We start from the raw sequence: 15,686 nt of genomic DNA, 5'->3' as shown, positions 1-15,686 counted from the left end.
CGCAGAAATTCAGCTGAAATGTCTGCATGGTTTTTTATGGTCATCTTGCACACCATTATCCTCAACCCCTAGCACTGATACTCTTCAGTCGAAATTTCACAGAGAAATGTTTCATTGCTATGATTATGCTGATCATTATAGCAATTTGGCCCATTTCTAAATGACAGCTTTCCTGCAATTCTCTTCGGGGTGAAGTCTAGCTGGTTTAATAGGATCGTATGTAGCCCATCGTGCTAAAAAGCTCCCCCAGCCCCTTTCGTAGTTAGGACTTGCTACGAGTTATGGAAGTCTTGCCGTCACCAGGGCAGAACAAAACATGTGCCAAAGGTCGACCGTATCCACCGTATGAAGGAGCAAGGATCATTTCTGCTTCAGAGCAGAACGTGACTTAAAGGTCAGACACCTCTGAAGCACTAACATAGCAGAGGTCAGTTACGTGGCAAAAAAAGATGTTAGTCAATATAAGACGTGATGAGAATCAGGGTGATAGTGATGCGTGACTGGGTAAGCAACAAAAGGACAGACACCTAGAGCTGAAAAGCAGGGGAGCTAATTAATGGATTATAAACATTTCAGCTGGAGAAGAAAGGGGAAGATCAACTAAAAGAATGACATTTTGAACTATCTGTTGAGGTCCCTGACATCGAAGAGGTGTGCCTGTGGGTGCGTATATAAAAGCTCCTCCAGTAATGAGAATGGGACAAAATACAAGGAGTTTTTCTTTCTCTCTCTTTTTTTTTTTTTTTTTTTAAGATTTTAATGCAACAGGAGGAGAATATATTTGCACTTAAGTCGCCAGAGGTTTCTTCTATAAGAAGCATAGATAAGCTCCAATACACCAGGGGCAATCATGCCGTTGGGAGCAAGGATAGACACAGTAGCTTGGAAGTCTGGGGTTCGACAGACCATTCTCCAGATGACATCCACTACTTTTGCTCCATAAGGCTCAAAAACAGTGTTTCAAGGCTTAGTAATGGCATGTGGCATACTGGCTAAAGTATTTTCCTACAGGACTGCTCAGGGTCATGGGATCATTGCTCATTTAGGAAAAGCTGCATTTGTAAGTGTGAAGCAATCTCTGAGGTCACTGGATAAGCAGACCATGTATTAATAACATGTGTGTGACACTAATACTTATTCTTTCACTTCCCTTCTGTTTTTGAAATAAGCTAGATATAGCTTTTAAGGATTATAAAGATCATACACGGACGTGAATTGCTTTCTTATTAAACTAGCACTGCATCAAAGGCAAAAAGAACATGTTTGCATTTAGACCCAAATCTGAAAGCAACAAGAGTCTGCGTCCAGTGACCCAAAAGTGATCACAGCTGAAAAACTCAGTCTGAAAGCATAATGCTCAGAAATGCAGTTAGAGGAGCAGAAAACTTAAGCTTCTGGGAATCTTAGATATATTTCTGAGATTACATTTTCCGTATTATCCTCATAATAAGGGCTCCATCCCTACTGGAGTCTATAATATGGTAACATCAGATTACATGTTTAGAATCTCCTGGCAATTTTAATACCAAATCTGCTATGGTTGCTGATAACCTGCTTTGGAAGCACAGTCTTGAACAGGGTTTTTTGCTTCTTCAAGAGATTAACTTGTATGAAGGCTAGAGCTGCTGTGTTGAGCTGCTTCTGGTGGTCGTGAACTTGGCATTAAGCCACGCAAGTAGAATGCAATGTCCTCAGGGAATTAATTACCTACGAACCCACTATTTCTAGTTCAGCTTGATGTGTCTAAATTAGCAGAATTGTTTCCACTAGTCAGTCATCTGTTTCCTGTATTGGGGAAAGATAAGAAGCTATTTTCATATCCATGATATGTAAGAATTGTTTGGGTAGGAGCATCCACATAGGATTCCTAAATTTTCAGTAGACTGACAGTGGGTGCTGCGGATCATTGCGAATTTGCATTGTGAAGATTCTAAAGAGGCTCAGCACCAATTAAAAACGTAGCAAAAGTAACCAGGTTAATCTAAATCAAATTATCATAGTTATTTCTGTCTTAGAAGTCATCTGTTAGTGAATCCTTGGCTTGCTTGCTCAACATCCACGCACATAAGCAAGAGGTTTTAAGCAACTGAAGAGCTCCGCTGATGAAAGAGCCTACAACTGTCACAGGGTTTAGGCACTGACTTTTTCCACTTCAGTCAGCTTAGCCAAGGAAACAAGCTCTGTCAGATGTCTAGTAAGGGCAACATTTTTACTCTAGATTGACAAACTCAAATGCTAAATCAAGCCCAAGAATTGCAGCAAATATATCAGAGGATTAGTTGTTTTTTTCTGGAAAGGATCCCATTGTTTTCTATTCCTTGGTGAAATGTGGTAATTCTCATTTGAATAATGGCAAAACATCCAAGGGCTACTTTCTGCAGAAAAACTAACTGTTCTTTTACCTTTAAAGTTTTAGTTCTGTTCAGATGAAGAAGCATAGTCTGCATGCCCGTGTCAAGTGTTACAATGGATCTGCTTTCCCACATCAATATGCTTTTCCCTTTCGCACCAGCTTATCTCCCTCACTGCTCGTGTATTGCTTCACGCAAGAGCTAGGAACATTGATCTATGTGTGCCAAAAGAACAAAACCAATCCAATAGGAAAGGAAAACCCAGTCCTGCAAGGATCAGCCATTATGCCCCCAAGAAGTCAAATATGATTACTTTTGAGGCCCGAGATAAAATAACAGGCTTTATGAAAGAGAGTAAAAAGCGTTCAGATTTCCTTAAGTGTTTTACAGAATGTCAGCGGGTGTGTTGCAAGCACAGTTTATTTTCAGTACTCCAGAAATAGTAACCTATTCTTATTATCACAGTGCAACACTCCCCCTGGAGAAAATGAATACACATTTAGATTTAAGCATGGGAACTTTGACCAGTGAAACCCAGAACCTTATGCTCACTTCAAGTCTGAGAAATTATTCATGTAAGTTCTCAAGATCAAGTCCAAAGAATGCAGTTAAAAATAGGTTACACCCTTTGCTTACCTTTTAAGCTATTCAGTACAGACAATGACTTAAGCCGGTCAATGGCAGCTGCTCTTTATAACCAGCTTAACTTTCTGAGTGCACCAATATAATGCTGTGTGCTTGACCCTCCAACTTCTACACCTGAATGGGTGCATCCAGAGCTCTCTGAAGTTGTTACGAGTCTTTCAGATTCGGTGTCCAAGCAAATACTGCTGGCTGGACCAGCTAGTCCTCGTATACACACCTTGTTTCTGCTTACTAAGCCACCTTCCTATTCTTGCAAGCATCCTCCACATATTTTGAACATCACTACAGTCTTTACGTGTATTCTTTAAATTTTTTACTTTTTTTAATCCTTTGGATGCTTTTTCACTGTACCTGACCTCTGCGAAGCAGCAGGTTCCTAAGACAGGGGTGTTGTTTCCTGGTAGATAATTTTAGACTTATTTTCAGCAGATTATATGGTTATGAGAATTCAGAGACCAATTTATTCTCAGCCTTCACTTTTCAGTTTCCAAGAGGGAAATCCAAAGGATCCTCACATAACAGATACCCCCAAATTAACTGCCTGAAATAAACCTTCCACCCTAACATGCAGTGCCCTTCCTTGGTTACTGGAAACTTCCCTATCATTAGGTAACTGTCAACCGTGCAGCACTATTTGCAACAGTTTCATTTTATGTAGTGGTCTTTAATCTCCCTTTTAGGGCTGCAAGGACTGTAAGAGAATCAGCACACAAACTTCATTGTCCTCAACTTCCACCCGACTGCCCCAGCTGTGCCAGCAGAAAGAAATACTCGGTGCCTCTCTTACGAAGGCAGAGCTGTCTCTGGCTAGCACTGCCACCCTCCTCCCTGCTCCTGCCTCCTCCCGTGGTGACTGTTTATTGCTCCGGCATCCGTAGTCCTTTAGACTGAAGAGTTAAGTAACTCTGCAGCCACTTGATCCATGATTAAATGAGAACAGATCTGAATGGATCAAATGTACCGTCTTTGGAAAAACAAGGAACCCCTCTTCATCAGTTATACAAGCTTCCTCTATAGAAGGGGGAAAACTAATTAACGTATTTCTTGTGACAATTGCTTTACTGCTTTTTCCTGCAGTCCAACTAGCTTGACACATTTTACCTCAGGGATATTTACAAACAGTCTGTTTCTATTTTCTTACTGCATAATCTAAAGCAATTTTAACAGCTACACAGGGCCAAATGGCAATATGCCTTTGGAGCGGTGGTGAGGGAATTTTGCCAGAGACTTACTGTGATTCAAGAAAGAATGTGATATAAGATTTGAAATATTATCCATGATGTCTCCTAACTTCCTTGTCCCTCCATTCTCCATAGCGTAGCGCCTCTGTACTTTTCTCTTCCTTGAACTAGCTACTGCTTCCTGACAGAAGATAGACCTGCAGGGCACTCCAACTTCCCCAGTAACACACAGAAATTTACTCTTAGTCAGAATTCAGAGGAAAGCAAATATAGAAATACAATGTTCCTGGACAGCCATGATCTAGGGCAAGTGTCTAATCATATCCAGCAATTCAGTGAACAGCATGGCCTTTATTTCCTCTTTGACCATGTGTCACCAGAAAGATTTCACACCATATTGTAAAAACGACTGCCCAAACACTTTGGAGGAGACTTGAATAAGCAGCTTTATTCTGGCCTTAGGAGGGAAAAGGTCAAGGATTTTCCAAAACCATTAAAATGCATCTGAAATTGGAAAAAGATACATTGTTTGAAACTCACTCAGGTAGATGTAAAAAAAGATAACTCCTCCTGAGGGAATGCCCACCTTTGGAAGACACTGTGATTAACAGCAGATCTATCTACTCGGGCCCCTCATCAATTCTTTCTTCTGCCACAAGATTATTGTCACAGAGTTGGCTTGAAAATGAAGCTAGTGGAAACAGAGTTTACATAGAAATTTTCGGGGAAAAAAGCAGAAATGTGACATGTCATTTTCCTTCCCGCTTCCCCGCTCCCCTCACATTTGCAACAATCTCAAAATCTTTCCATGTTTCAACTGAGATCCAGTGATTTCCCAGTAATATAAGCCTCCATCTTCCTTTCCATTTAGGTTGGTTCCCTCACTTAGTGGGAGCATATGCAGACACAACTTTTGCCATGAAGAGAATGCGGTAAGATTCCTTAATATCACTTTTTAAGGTCAGGAGGGCTGTCACAAGCAGAGGGTCATCGGCCTACAAAAAAATCCACACATAAATCCAACCTATTTTTTTTGTAGATAGAAAAAAATTAGTTGATCAAGTTCTAAACCGAGTATTTCACATCTTAGTTGTAAGATGTACCAGTTATAGCTATAGATTACCTCGCTTCCCACTGCGTTGGCTCTTTTATATTTCCACGCAACGCTCATACTGCAGTAAGTAAAGTAGCAATGACTAAGCATTCTATCATCTCCAGAGTGTTACAGATACCGTCACCACATTACAGCCATGACAACTGGGCACAGCAGCAGCAGAGTACGCTGCAGTGAGGGTTGGGAAAGAAATGGATCCTGTTAGCCGTCAGTTAGCGTTAAATCTTATGTAACAACCAGTGGTTACCAAGAGGCACGATGTCAACCTGACACATCATGCCAGGAACTCTACTGCCTTCTTTCTGCACATGACAGCAGCAATCTTAATTTTGGAACAGCTACTCATTCTGCCATCCCACACACAGCTCACAACAAAGAGCAGGGGAGTAAATACTTTCAGTCTCCATGAATGCCCAGGAAGATGAATCAGGAAGGGCAGTCACAGCCCTGTAGAGATGTTTGGACCTCATACCTAGGCTCTGCAATACAAAAAGGCAGAAGTAGCCAGGGAAACGGGGTTCATAAAGCAGTTAATAAAATGGAGAATCCAAAAGGCCCCACTGACTTCCGGGAATATACCAAAGGAAAGGCAGCCCACAGCCAAAAGAAATGTGAACACTGCAGCAGAATGATCCATGTAAAGTTAGTTCTGTGTCAGCAGGACCGCAGGTTTTCTCACACAGGGGGCATTAAAAAGCTCACTTAAGTGTGATCAAAGCTGTGCCTTTTAGTTGACAGCAGCAGCATTTTGGCCTTTTGGTGCTACATCATGCAGTGACCTGTAAGAAGTTACTCTAAGTTCTGTAAGATGCAAGCGACTAATGCTTGTTCTTTTCATCACGCAAGATGAATGAAGTCTGTGGTGAGGTAGCAAGCCTCCAAATCACACATATTGTTCCTGGCTTTTATTCTTGTATCAGTGTTTATACCAGCCTATACTCCGCTTGGTAACCACACGTGTTCCGTCATCCCAATGTGTCAAAGCAGCCCGTACTGCTGACATCTTGAAGATCAGCTTTTGTATTGCTCCTACAAGTCGGTGAAAACAGCTGCCACGCACTTCCAGTTTAAGCAGCAACATGCTGTAGCAACTTACCCGAAAGTCAGCAGGTGGCAGCCAAGAAACACTGATGCATTTTACTTGACCAGGCTCAATCGTTCCCTTCACAGATTCAATAGTGAATCCCTTCTGCTGCAGGAGTGGCAGGCTATCAAAACTGAACTCCACGTTCTACGAGAGACACACACAACACACCCTCATTTCTGCTCCTTCAAACACAGTGACTGTTTATTAAAGGCTGCACTGCCCAAATGCTATATGTGGGCCTACGGCTTCCCAGATTGCTTCTGCCCTTTGAAACTGCAAGGATACATCTTGTTCATTGTGTCGAGTTGTCACAAAATACCATACTGAAATAACAGGATCAGACCTGTAATTCAGTTCTGTGCTCAAACTTCTGTATTTCAGAATTAGGGAAGGAAACTGCTAAATCAATTTTGTTGCTGACTTGATATGATAACGCTAATTCTTCATACTAGCCCCTGAAAAATAATCTTTTCTTTTCAAACACTGATGCTTTTATAATGTAAAGTTTGTCAGAAATGCTGAAAGTTGTGTCTGTTTTTTAATTTATAGACTGAATTTTTGACAGAAGGAACTAGTAGCCATTTGTGCACTGTCAGTATTCCTTACAGCATCTGACATAAAACTGCGCATTTGATTTTCTTCACCTTCTTAGATGCAAACTGAGCTGTTTGTATAGCTCCAACTTTCAGTTCTGTCACTGCTGGCACTGGAGAACTCTCTCCCTCGATGTAGTCCAGCATGAGGAGAATGGACTTCACTGGTTCTTGTAGCTCTAAACAAATAAGAATCAAGTAAACTCCGAGACAGTCAAAACTGAGCGATTACCAGTTTGGAACAAGCATAAATTACACCAGGATGGTTCAAAACAAAGTGACGTTGTAGCAAATTCATGAGTTGGCATAGATAAGAAGATCCTTCTTACAGTGAACCAAAAGGAGGTTTTGCTAATTTGCAATTACAAACTGTAATTGTTAATTGTTTATCAAGATTCATGCTTGTTTTCTAGCCCCATGGCATATACATTGTGTGTACTATATTCCTACTTGCATACGGTATGTGCTTGGATTTATTTATAGCTCAGGAGCTATGAGTTGGTTATATACTGTCTCTGAACACAGATCCTGTCCAAAGAAATTAAGGAAGGATAAATTCAAACCCCAAAAGCGTGTCTGTTTCATAACAGTACAAATCGGGAGACTCCAGGATACATTATTACATATGAAATAATTTTATGGAAGTGGCAGAAAGCAAATGCATCTTAATACTTCATAGTAGCATTAAATTACAATCATTTTTTGCAAGGTAAATTGCAAAGAAACAAGATCATCATTAAGATATAACTGCATTAAAATGAAGAGGAAAGTCTTTCCTTATGAGAAAGTTTCCTGCATTTTTTGTGTGTGTTACAAATATAGGCTATACCATAGTGCTTATTTGTTCTGATTCTGGAAGAGTTACCTTTCATTTACCTTTTCATAAAGGATGAGGAACGTGCTCGTGTCTTATCACTCACTGTTTTGTAATAAAGTGTAAGTGGTAGCACATTACCTCCTTTTAGTGCCTTCTGCGATGACGTAGGTAATGTCACAGCCAAGGACTCAATGGGTACATCTAGCGGAACTCCCCCTTCCACAAACATTGGATGATCTCTTGCTGCGCCCTTCAGGTGGATCACGTGGGCTATTTTCTATATAAGACAAGAATGCTTCACATGCCAGCTACAGCCTAAGTACCAATGTAACTGCAATACTGACACAGCAGCATCAGTGGCATAGAAATCATTACATCATCTGCCTATATAAATCCCAAGAGGCCCTGTACTCTAATGCAAGAGTCCTGCATCTTCCCCTTGTCTTGTCCGCTCAGGCACTTCTGTTTTAAACAACCTTTCATTCTTGGGCAATGTGCCTCAGGAGGAGGCTGGAAAAACTATTTATATATACTAAAGCCACTGAAAGAGGCAAAAGTTATCTGCCACCAAACGTGGCTAAAGTTTGTGAACTAGGACCAGTCTCCACTCATCTTCAACTTAGTCTGATTTGCATTCTTAACCGTAATTCCAAGGATAATCCAGAGATACAAAACTTGCAAGGAGAGAAACAGTGCTTACTTGCTCACTACCAGTTTCTGCTCTGTGTTTGCAGTGCCTGCTGACGGTCATTAGTCGGCACCCTTCATTAGCTTTTGGTCAGTCTCTTTTGGAACACGGCATAAAGCCACCTGCTACGCTGCCAGACTGTATATCCTGACCTGGGCTCCATCTAAGCTCAGCTGCTGCTCTACAGATGGAAACCTCCTTCCTCATGCTGAGTGACTGCAGAAGCAGCTTCCTGGACCTCAGGGCACCTGTCAGTTTGCACGGCACAGGTGTCGCTTCACTCTCCGCTGCCCTTAAATGCTGCTTGCAGAGAATCCACTCGGAGCTGTGCTCAGCAGTGTGGCAGCAGCCTAGCTCCCATCACCTCTCATTTACGCAGTGCGGACAGCTGGGCAGAAAACAGGACTGAATGCCAAGTCACTATTGCTATGGATTAATAACGGAATATTTAAAACCTTAAAAAAAGTCAGTGGGCCCCAAACCTGCCATCTCCTACCTATATCTAATCTCATAAAGATAATACTTCTGCCTACAAATGCTGTCTACTAGATACAATTATTTGAAACTCCTGCTAAGACCCATGGTGATAAAAATCACCGTGGGTCATATTTAGACATTGATTTCATAATCCAGGTATCTTGACTGTCTCACCTTGCCAAAGAGCACAAACTTGAGACGGTCAGAATAGTACAGACTTTCATGATCAGGACTGAAAGTAACAATAAAATCCTGACTCTTCCCAGCAACAATTTCTCCTTCTGTTGGAAAGATGCTGAACACACTTAAGGCATTATAGTTCTGTGTTCCTGGTAAATAAAAATGAGGATACTAATAAGAAAGGATGACAGTTCCACTTCACTACTTCATACATTTTAAACCCATTTAATTTTTGTTGCAACAGCAAATAAATAAGACCTCATACATGGTTTTGCAGCAGAACAGGATGTTAGAAATACCAGATAAAGCCATCTATCAGTTTAATGCATTCATCTCAAGAGTTACTGAAGAAGCGTCACCAAACCTCTCCTGTATTCTAACGTGTTTTTACAGAGATGGACATCCCTAAATGTAATCTTTAGTATGCAATTACTGAATCTAAAGAAACCCACGCAAACACTGCTATCTCCTTAGTTGTGGATATTTGCTCAGGCTGCATAAATTTACAGCTACCTATACTGAAAGAATTAGTACAGCTCCTACTGGGGAAACAAAATTATGCCTTTAATTTCAGTGACGTGATGCCCCAGGTTTTGACAGTTGTGTAGATCTAACAGGGCCAAGGAATGCTGCTTTATACTTCATGAGTCTTTGACAAAAGAAAATGAGAAAATTAAAAAACAAGTTTACCAACAAACTCTGTTCTTTGTAAAGAGGACGTAATAAAGGATGGAAGTCTCTGCTGATCTTTGTCCCTCGTTGATGAAAGTGAATCTAGTTGTACGGAGTATTGCAGGGTCAGTGTGGAAGTGTTCTGTATCTGAAGACATTAATTCACACAACAGCATTTTCATTAAGAAAACTGATTCTCAAGCCTGTAGGATCCACAGTTTGTGAACTGGCTGAATTTGTTTCACTGCAGTACTGCACTACTGTGTACCCAGATGCCACCAAAAACATGTGTTATTGCTACCCATAATGGATCATGTCAACCCCTGCCCCCCAACAACAGGGAACAGGCTTCTTTTAAGAGTCTTGCAGCAAGTAATATATTTGGGTTATTGACAGACAAAAACTGAGAGGAGAAAAATTATGCCTAGATCTTGGCCTGTTTCTGAGTCTGTGGGCATCTGCAGTATGTGAATGAGTGAATCGGTTAAACTTCCCTAGACTGTACTGTGGCAGACCCTCACATGCTCTTTGTAGGACCAATTTTCCATTTCACCCACGTACCTCTGTCACTGCTTTGTGTGGACACAGAGCAGCCTCAGTTGTGATAGTGCTAATGGAGAGATTAAAGAAAGAGAGCAAATATTTCTAACACCAGTAAAAGCAAAGGCATTTCTGACTTCACATCCCTCTGCATACTGGCTAGATCTACAGAGAAAATCACACAGATCATTTCTCCTTTTCTTTTATAGAAGGTACTGGATCTCTATTTTTTGTATGGACTGCAGGCAGGACAGAAGCAGCTAACGAGATCCTCCCTGCACAGCTTTGTTACCTTTGGCCTGAAACTGTCTCAGCACCAAATCACTCTGCCAGACGCGCTTTTAAAGTTATATTCTTTTGTCTACAGTTTGCCGCCCAGCCTTACATTCTGCCAGACTAGAAACTACAGAACTCCTCTTCCTCCTTACAAAAATTGCTGATGTGCTTTCTGGTTCAGCATAGAGGGCTTTACCTTGAATGTGGAAGTCACCTTCTCTCTCGCTATGACATATCCCATATCGAGTACTTCTTCCACAGAGCAAACAGTTGACGGCATCACCCCACGACCAGTGATACTCAGGGTTAGATTGGTTTTTGCCGTCCGGATGTCCAGCGTTTCACAAAACTGCCAAGAGGATGTCTGTTAGCCCATTTGCTGAAGGAGAACATCCCCCACCCCTCCCAACTGACCCCCCTCCCATGAATGGGCCATTACTACAGAACTTCTGGATTTAGTGCATAGACAAAGATCCAAATGTTGGGAAGGGCTACGCACAGGTAACAAGTTTTCCTTACTATTATACAGCCTCATTCCAGTCAGTAAAACGTGTATATTACACAGCCTGTTACATCTCTCCATCTCTCCTCTTTTTCCCCATTACTGTCGTATCTCTTACTCACCCATTTATTCTCATTTGGACAAAAAGAGATGATGAGGGCTTTATTTTCACCTGGCTCAAGCATTCCAACTGGTCTGACCAACAGGAAGGGACCATTGGGATTCAGAACTGAGAATCCTAGCTAAAATAGTGCAACTCAAGGAAAAAATTTATAAACAAAGATTGGGGAAAAAGATGTAAGAACAGATTCTAAGTATTGTTCAGACCAAAGATGTACAAACCAACTGTCTATAAGCTTTTTCAGAGTTCAGTAACTAACTCAGAGAAAAGAAGAACTAATCCAATTTTTTTTCCCCCCCACTGAATTCAAATAGCTGCAAGATCCTTTTCCAGTCAATAACATTTGCACGTAACTCCATTTTCAGATTTTGCCTGGATTGGGTCATTAACAGCCCAAGATCCGGGACACACCTTCTCCTATATTATCCTACACAGTTTAACCCAGACAAGCCAGTGTAGTACCCTCTTCTTACAAGATATTCAGAAATTCAGAGAAGCATTGTGCAAAAATTAAGGAGTTGGTTCCGTTTCACACTATGTCATACTGTAGTGAAACTAGCTTTGTCATCAGTACCTTATACTCTTTAGAAAGTGGTTAAGTGCTTCTCAAGTTTGGCTCTATGCAGAATTATTTGCAGTTTAAAGGGTGGAATGGAATTAGCTTTCCAGCAGGTCACCTAGGCTCGTCTGATATATCCTTCCCATCACCTGCCTCACTCTGAAAGATGTGTATTCAGTCTGAAATCTGCTACCTCCTACTTGCTTTAGTGTCAAACAGTTCCTCCTACAGATAAAGAGTCAAATTAAAGCGAAGCTGAATGGCAGATTAACTTACATGTTCCAAACAAGGATACTTCCAGCTTCTCTGGGGAGATATTTTGTATTGTAATTCGCTTAATCATTCTGTGGCCTGACAGGAATGAAAACATTTCAAAAAGTGATGATGCTCACTCATGCACTACCATTCCTCATTTTAACTCATGCTTCTACCTGGGCCAAACATTCATTCCATTTCTATGGCTAATACACTAGTCAAAGCTCACCAAAATACTTTCAAATTTGGACAGTCACTTGTAGAGCTTCCGATTCCATGTTTTGGGATCAAGTCTGCTTTTTTACATGCCTCAGCTGGCCACATAGGCTCCTAATCTTCCACCTAAGTACTTATTACAGGACTAATTTCTATATTGACTTCTGAAAATCAAGGGAACAATGTAAAAGAAAATGCAATACTATGCTCAGAAGATATTAACGTCAGACAGAAAAACCTCAAAACTTTAATTCAAATTTCATACCTACTGCAATATCACCAAAATTGACTGTGTTTTTTCCATTATCTGAAGTGACCACAACAGATGGTGCTACAGCTGGACAGTGCAACTCCAAGTACAAAGTGTTGTAAGGGCTGGAGAGATAGTAAAAGGATATTTGCTCTTGGACCATACAGAAATAAAAACTATCGTCAGAAATCTGTTCTTATTCTGTTCATATCACAGGTTATCATTAAATTGGTATTACAAATCAATACATAATTTTTGGCAGCTGACTTTTTCGTGTATGCCCAAGCAGAAATATGAACTAAATCTGGCTTAAATTTTTTCATACAACTATTCTTTAAGCTGCTTTTATATTTATATGTTTGATTCTTATCCAACTAGTGGGTTGTAAGCATGAGTTTCTACCACTGACCTATGAAGTAATTAAGATCAGAAAGCAAATTTCCTCCCTGAATGAATAAATTAACATGCCCACCGTTTCCCCCTCAAATTTCTGAACTATCATGAATTGCAAATATCTAATTGCAAATACCTGCAGCTTAGGTTTTCAGAGCGTTTCTTTTCATCGATCTGTCCACTTGCAACAAAGCACGGTATGATGAATTTTTCAAACCTCCCACTGAAACTCCTCATCAGGAAAGCCTGGGCTGCCATATAAGCATCTGAACTAGAAAATCCAAGAATAAGAATCATCTTAGTAAGTGAGAGAGCAAGAAAGAAAATAATCAAATAGATACCTACTGAGCTATTTGCATTTACTGTTTCTTGGTCATATATTCAAAATTGAACATAACAGTGAAACTCAGCAACTGTCTTGATACACAGAAATGGACCTACCCTACTAAGCAGCTTGCTTTTCTCACCAAAAGAGAATAAAAATTATAAACCCAGGAAATAGATGTTATACTGAATAGACGTTATACTGTTAAACTCAGTACGATTTCCTTATGTTGGACACATTAAGTATTCCAGTGCCTTCCAGTACTTCCACATCATTTCAATGATATGTAATCACACATAATCACATTTCTGTAATGCGATATGCCAAGCTATACTTCATAATGGGAGTTTTCAAATATAAATTTTACTTTTGTGACCTGTACTGAAAGTATTTAAAAATTATAATTAATGGATTGCAATGGACATGGTATTTTAGTCAAAAATATCTAATGTCCAGTACAGCCAAATGCCTGGTGTTTAAGCATCTATTTACTTCAAACACTTCTAGATTCCTCAGGTTAGGCAGAAGTGTGCTTCTAAAAAGTTGAATTATATGCTAAACAAGGGACCTCAAATATCAGATTTTGCATCTAAATATCCAAGTTTCTAGACAGCACGTGCTATTAATGTTAATTCTCACTGAGGGACACATACTGTAAAATGACTATTTAAAAAGCACATTTTTACATTTCCAAGACTGAAGATGACCGTGACTGATACAATGGACTATGTAAGCCCCCCCAAAAACCCCCCAAAACAACCCATGGATATGGGCCATCAGATGGTTTCCATCTGGGCTGAATGTATTCAGCTCTGTTAAACCTGTTCAGAAAAAGGTGTATTAGTAGTAGTCTCTTTTGGTACCTAAATTCAGCTTTCCAGTTGCCCTTTAAAACAACACCCTTGCTGGTTCAGCTAAATTTGCCCATACAGTCACATCTCATGCTTTCTGATATATTCTTTGAAGTCTTCAATCCCTCTGATGCATAAAGGGATTCTTTGCCTTACATGAGAGGGTACAGCTGTGTGGCTTAAAAGCAGTACTAATTTTGGAAACAGCCTTTGCAACATAGCTAGAGCTATTTCTTCTCCACAGATTGCTTTCTTGTCTACCTATAGGCTTTAGTAGATTTATTAAACTACTTATAAAGAGAATGTTGTCTACGTAGTACAAGATGCTTTTGCTGACTTACTCAGGCTTTAATTCTTCGGATTGTGGTTGTTCAGAACTATACAGAGAAGTCAGGTGTTTACTGCCTCCATCCCTTACAAGCTGTCTGGTAATGGAAATGCTTAATTTCTTTCCCTCTCTCTTTTCATCTTTCTTCCTTTTCTGCAAATACACACACGGAGACATTATACACTGAGGGTGATCACTGGTAATCCGATAAAGACATCAGTTTACAGATACATAGTCCCTGGCCCAAGGCTACAGAACCTAAGAGGTGATAGAGTGCATTTATCTCATGTATTTCTAATAATTCTATGATTCTATGAATAATGTAAAATTAAGTTGAAATGGATGTATTTTACTCCGTCTTAAAAAAAAGAGTTCCCCTATTGGAGCAGACAAGTAAAAAGACTGTCTCTCTCTCATGGGAATTTTACCTATTTATCTCATAATTAAAGACAACCATAGGTGCTTATGTAAATTAATTGACCCACAGCATTGCATATGAAGTCCACATATGCTGTAAATCTGCAAGAAGTATAGAAATTTTTTTTTTTTTTTTAAGAGTACTTGCAGGTAGCATTTGCAAGAAAATTCTCTAGGAATGCTTTTGAAATTGTTAGCATGAAATTAAATTATTGCTCAGTGAACAGACTACACATTAAGTGCACTAGCACAGTCACACTCTTGTCCTTTATAGGCAGGTCTTATATGGATCGTGAGTTTGGGCTTCATTAATATGCAAATAATTTTATGATAAAAATACCATCCAGAGAAACAAATATCTGGAAGTAACAGACCAACAGCATGTGCTAGTTCTTAGCATTCCTTACTTGTATTTCTGCCCCTGTCGCAGCTGCTCTGCAAAGCCTCCGAACTGCCTCTTCTCTGATTAGCTGATCTGACAATGTTGGTCTGAAGGACACTTGAATCAAGCTTTTCTGGGAGTGTGAGAGCATACACAAGAATGATAGGCAAAATTCAGCCCTCATACATGTGTTATACCTACAAAGCTCAATAGGAGCATAAACACGACAGCAAAAAATTAACAAATAAAATACAATATTTTTTTTTCCAAGTGAATAAGATGATCCTAAGGATAAGGTCACTTGCAGCTTTTTTGGAAGTCCACTGTGTTACAGTGGGCTGGTTTTACCTGACCACTATTGTTGATATTTAAACATTCTTCAAATAAATCTTAATGACATCACTGGGGAAAGAACATTCAGGGTGAAAGCTCCCATTAAGCATCAGCCAGATTAGATGGTTAACCC

The 15,686-nt window shown here is 40.1% G+C and overlaps 1 protein-coding gene across 1 annotated transcript in view; it reads right to left on the bottom strand.

Moving 5' to 3' along the window:
• Window positions 1–4,596: 4,596 nt before the first annotated feature.
• The window catches only part of CFAP74 (cilia and flagella associated protein 74), a 50,065-nt gene continuing 38,975 nt past the window's right edge, over window positions 4,597–15,686 (bottom strand). The window contains exons 26-37 of the mRNA XM_049808834.1: window positions 14,435–14,574; window positions 13,054–13,188; window positions 12,540–12,649; window positions 12,099–12,154; window positions 11,246–11,365; window positions 10,818–10,970; window positions 9,824–9,953; window positions 9,128–9,282; window positions 7,927–8,065; window positions 7,023–7,150; window positions 6,388–6,522; window positions 4,597–5,172 (exon numbers count right to left, since the gene is read on the bottom strand). Coding sequence (XP_049664791.1) covers window positions 5,059–5,172; window positions 6,388–6,522; window positions 7,023–7,150; window positions 7,927–8,065; window positions 9,128–9,282; window positions 9,824–9,953; window positions 10,818–10,970; window positions 11,246–11,365; window positions 12,099–12,154; window positions 12,540–12,649; window positions 13,054–13,188; window positions 14,435–14,574 — 1,515 coding nt within the window. The 3' untranslated portion in view covers window positions 4,597–5,058. The remainder of the gene's footprint in view (window positions 5,173–6,387; window positions 6,523–7,022; window positions 7,151–7,926; window positions 8,066–9,127; window positions 9,283–9,823; window positions 9,954–10,817; window positions 10,971–11,245; window positions 11,366–12,098; window positions 12,155–12,539; window positions 12,650–13,053; window positions 13,189–14,434; window positions 14,575–15,686) is intronic.

This window comes from Accipiter gentilis, chromosome 1 (assembly GCF_929443795.1).
Source record: "Accipiter gentilis chromosome 1, bAccGen1.1, whole genome shotgun sequence".
NCBI lineage: Eukaryota > Metazoa > Chordata > Aves > Accipitriformes > Accipitridae > Astur > Astur gentilis.
Note: the sequence above shows the minus strand (reverse complement) of the source record. Positions and strands in the feature narration are given on the sequence as shown.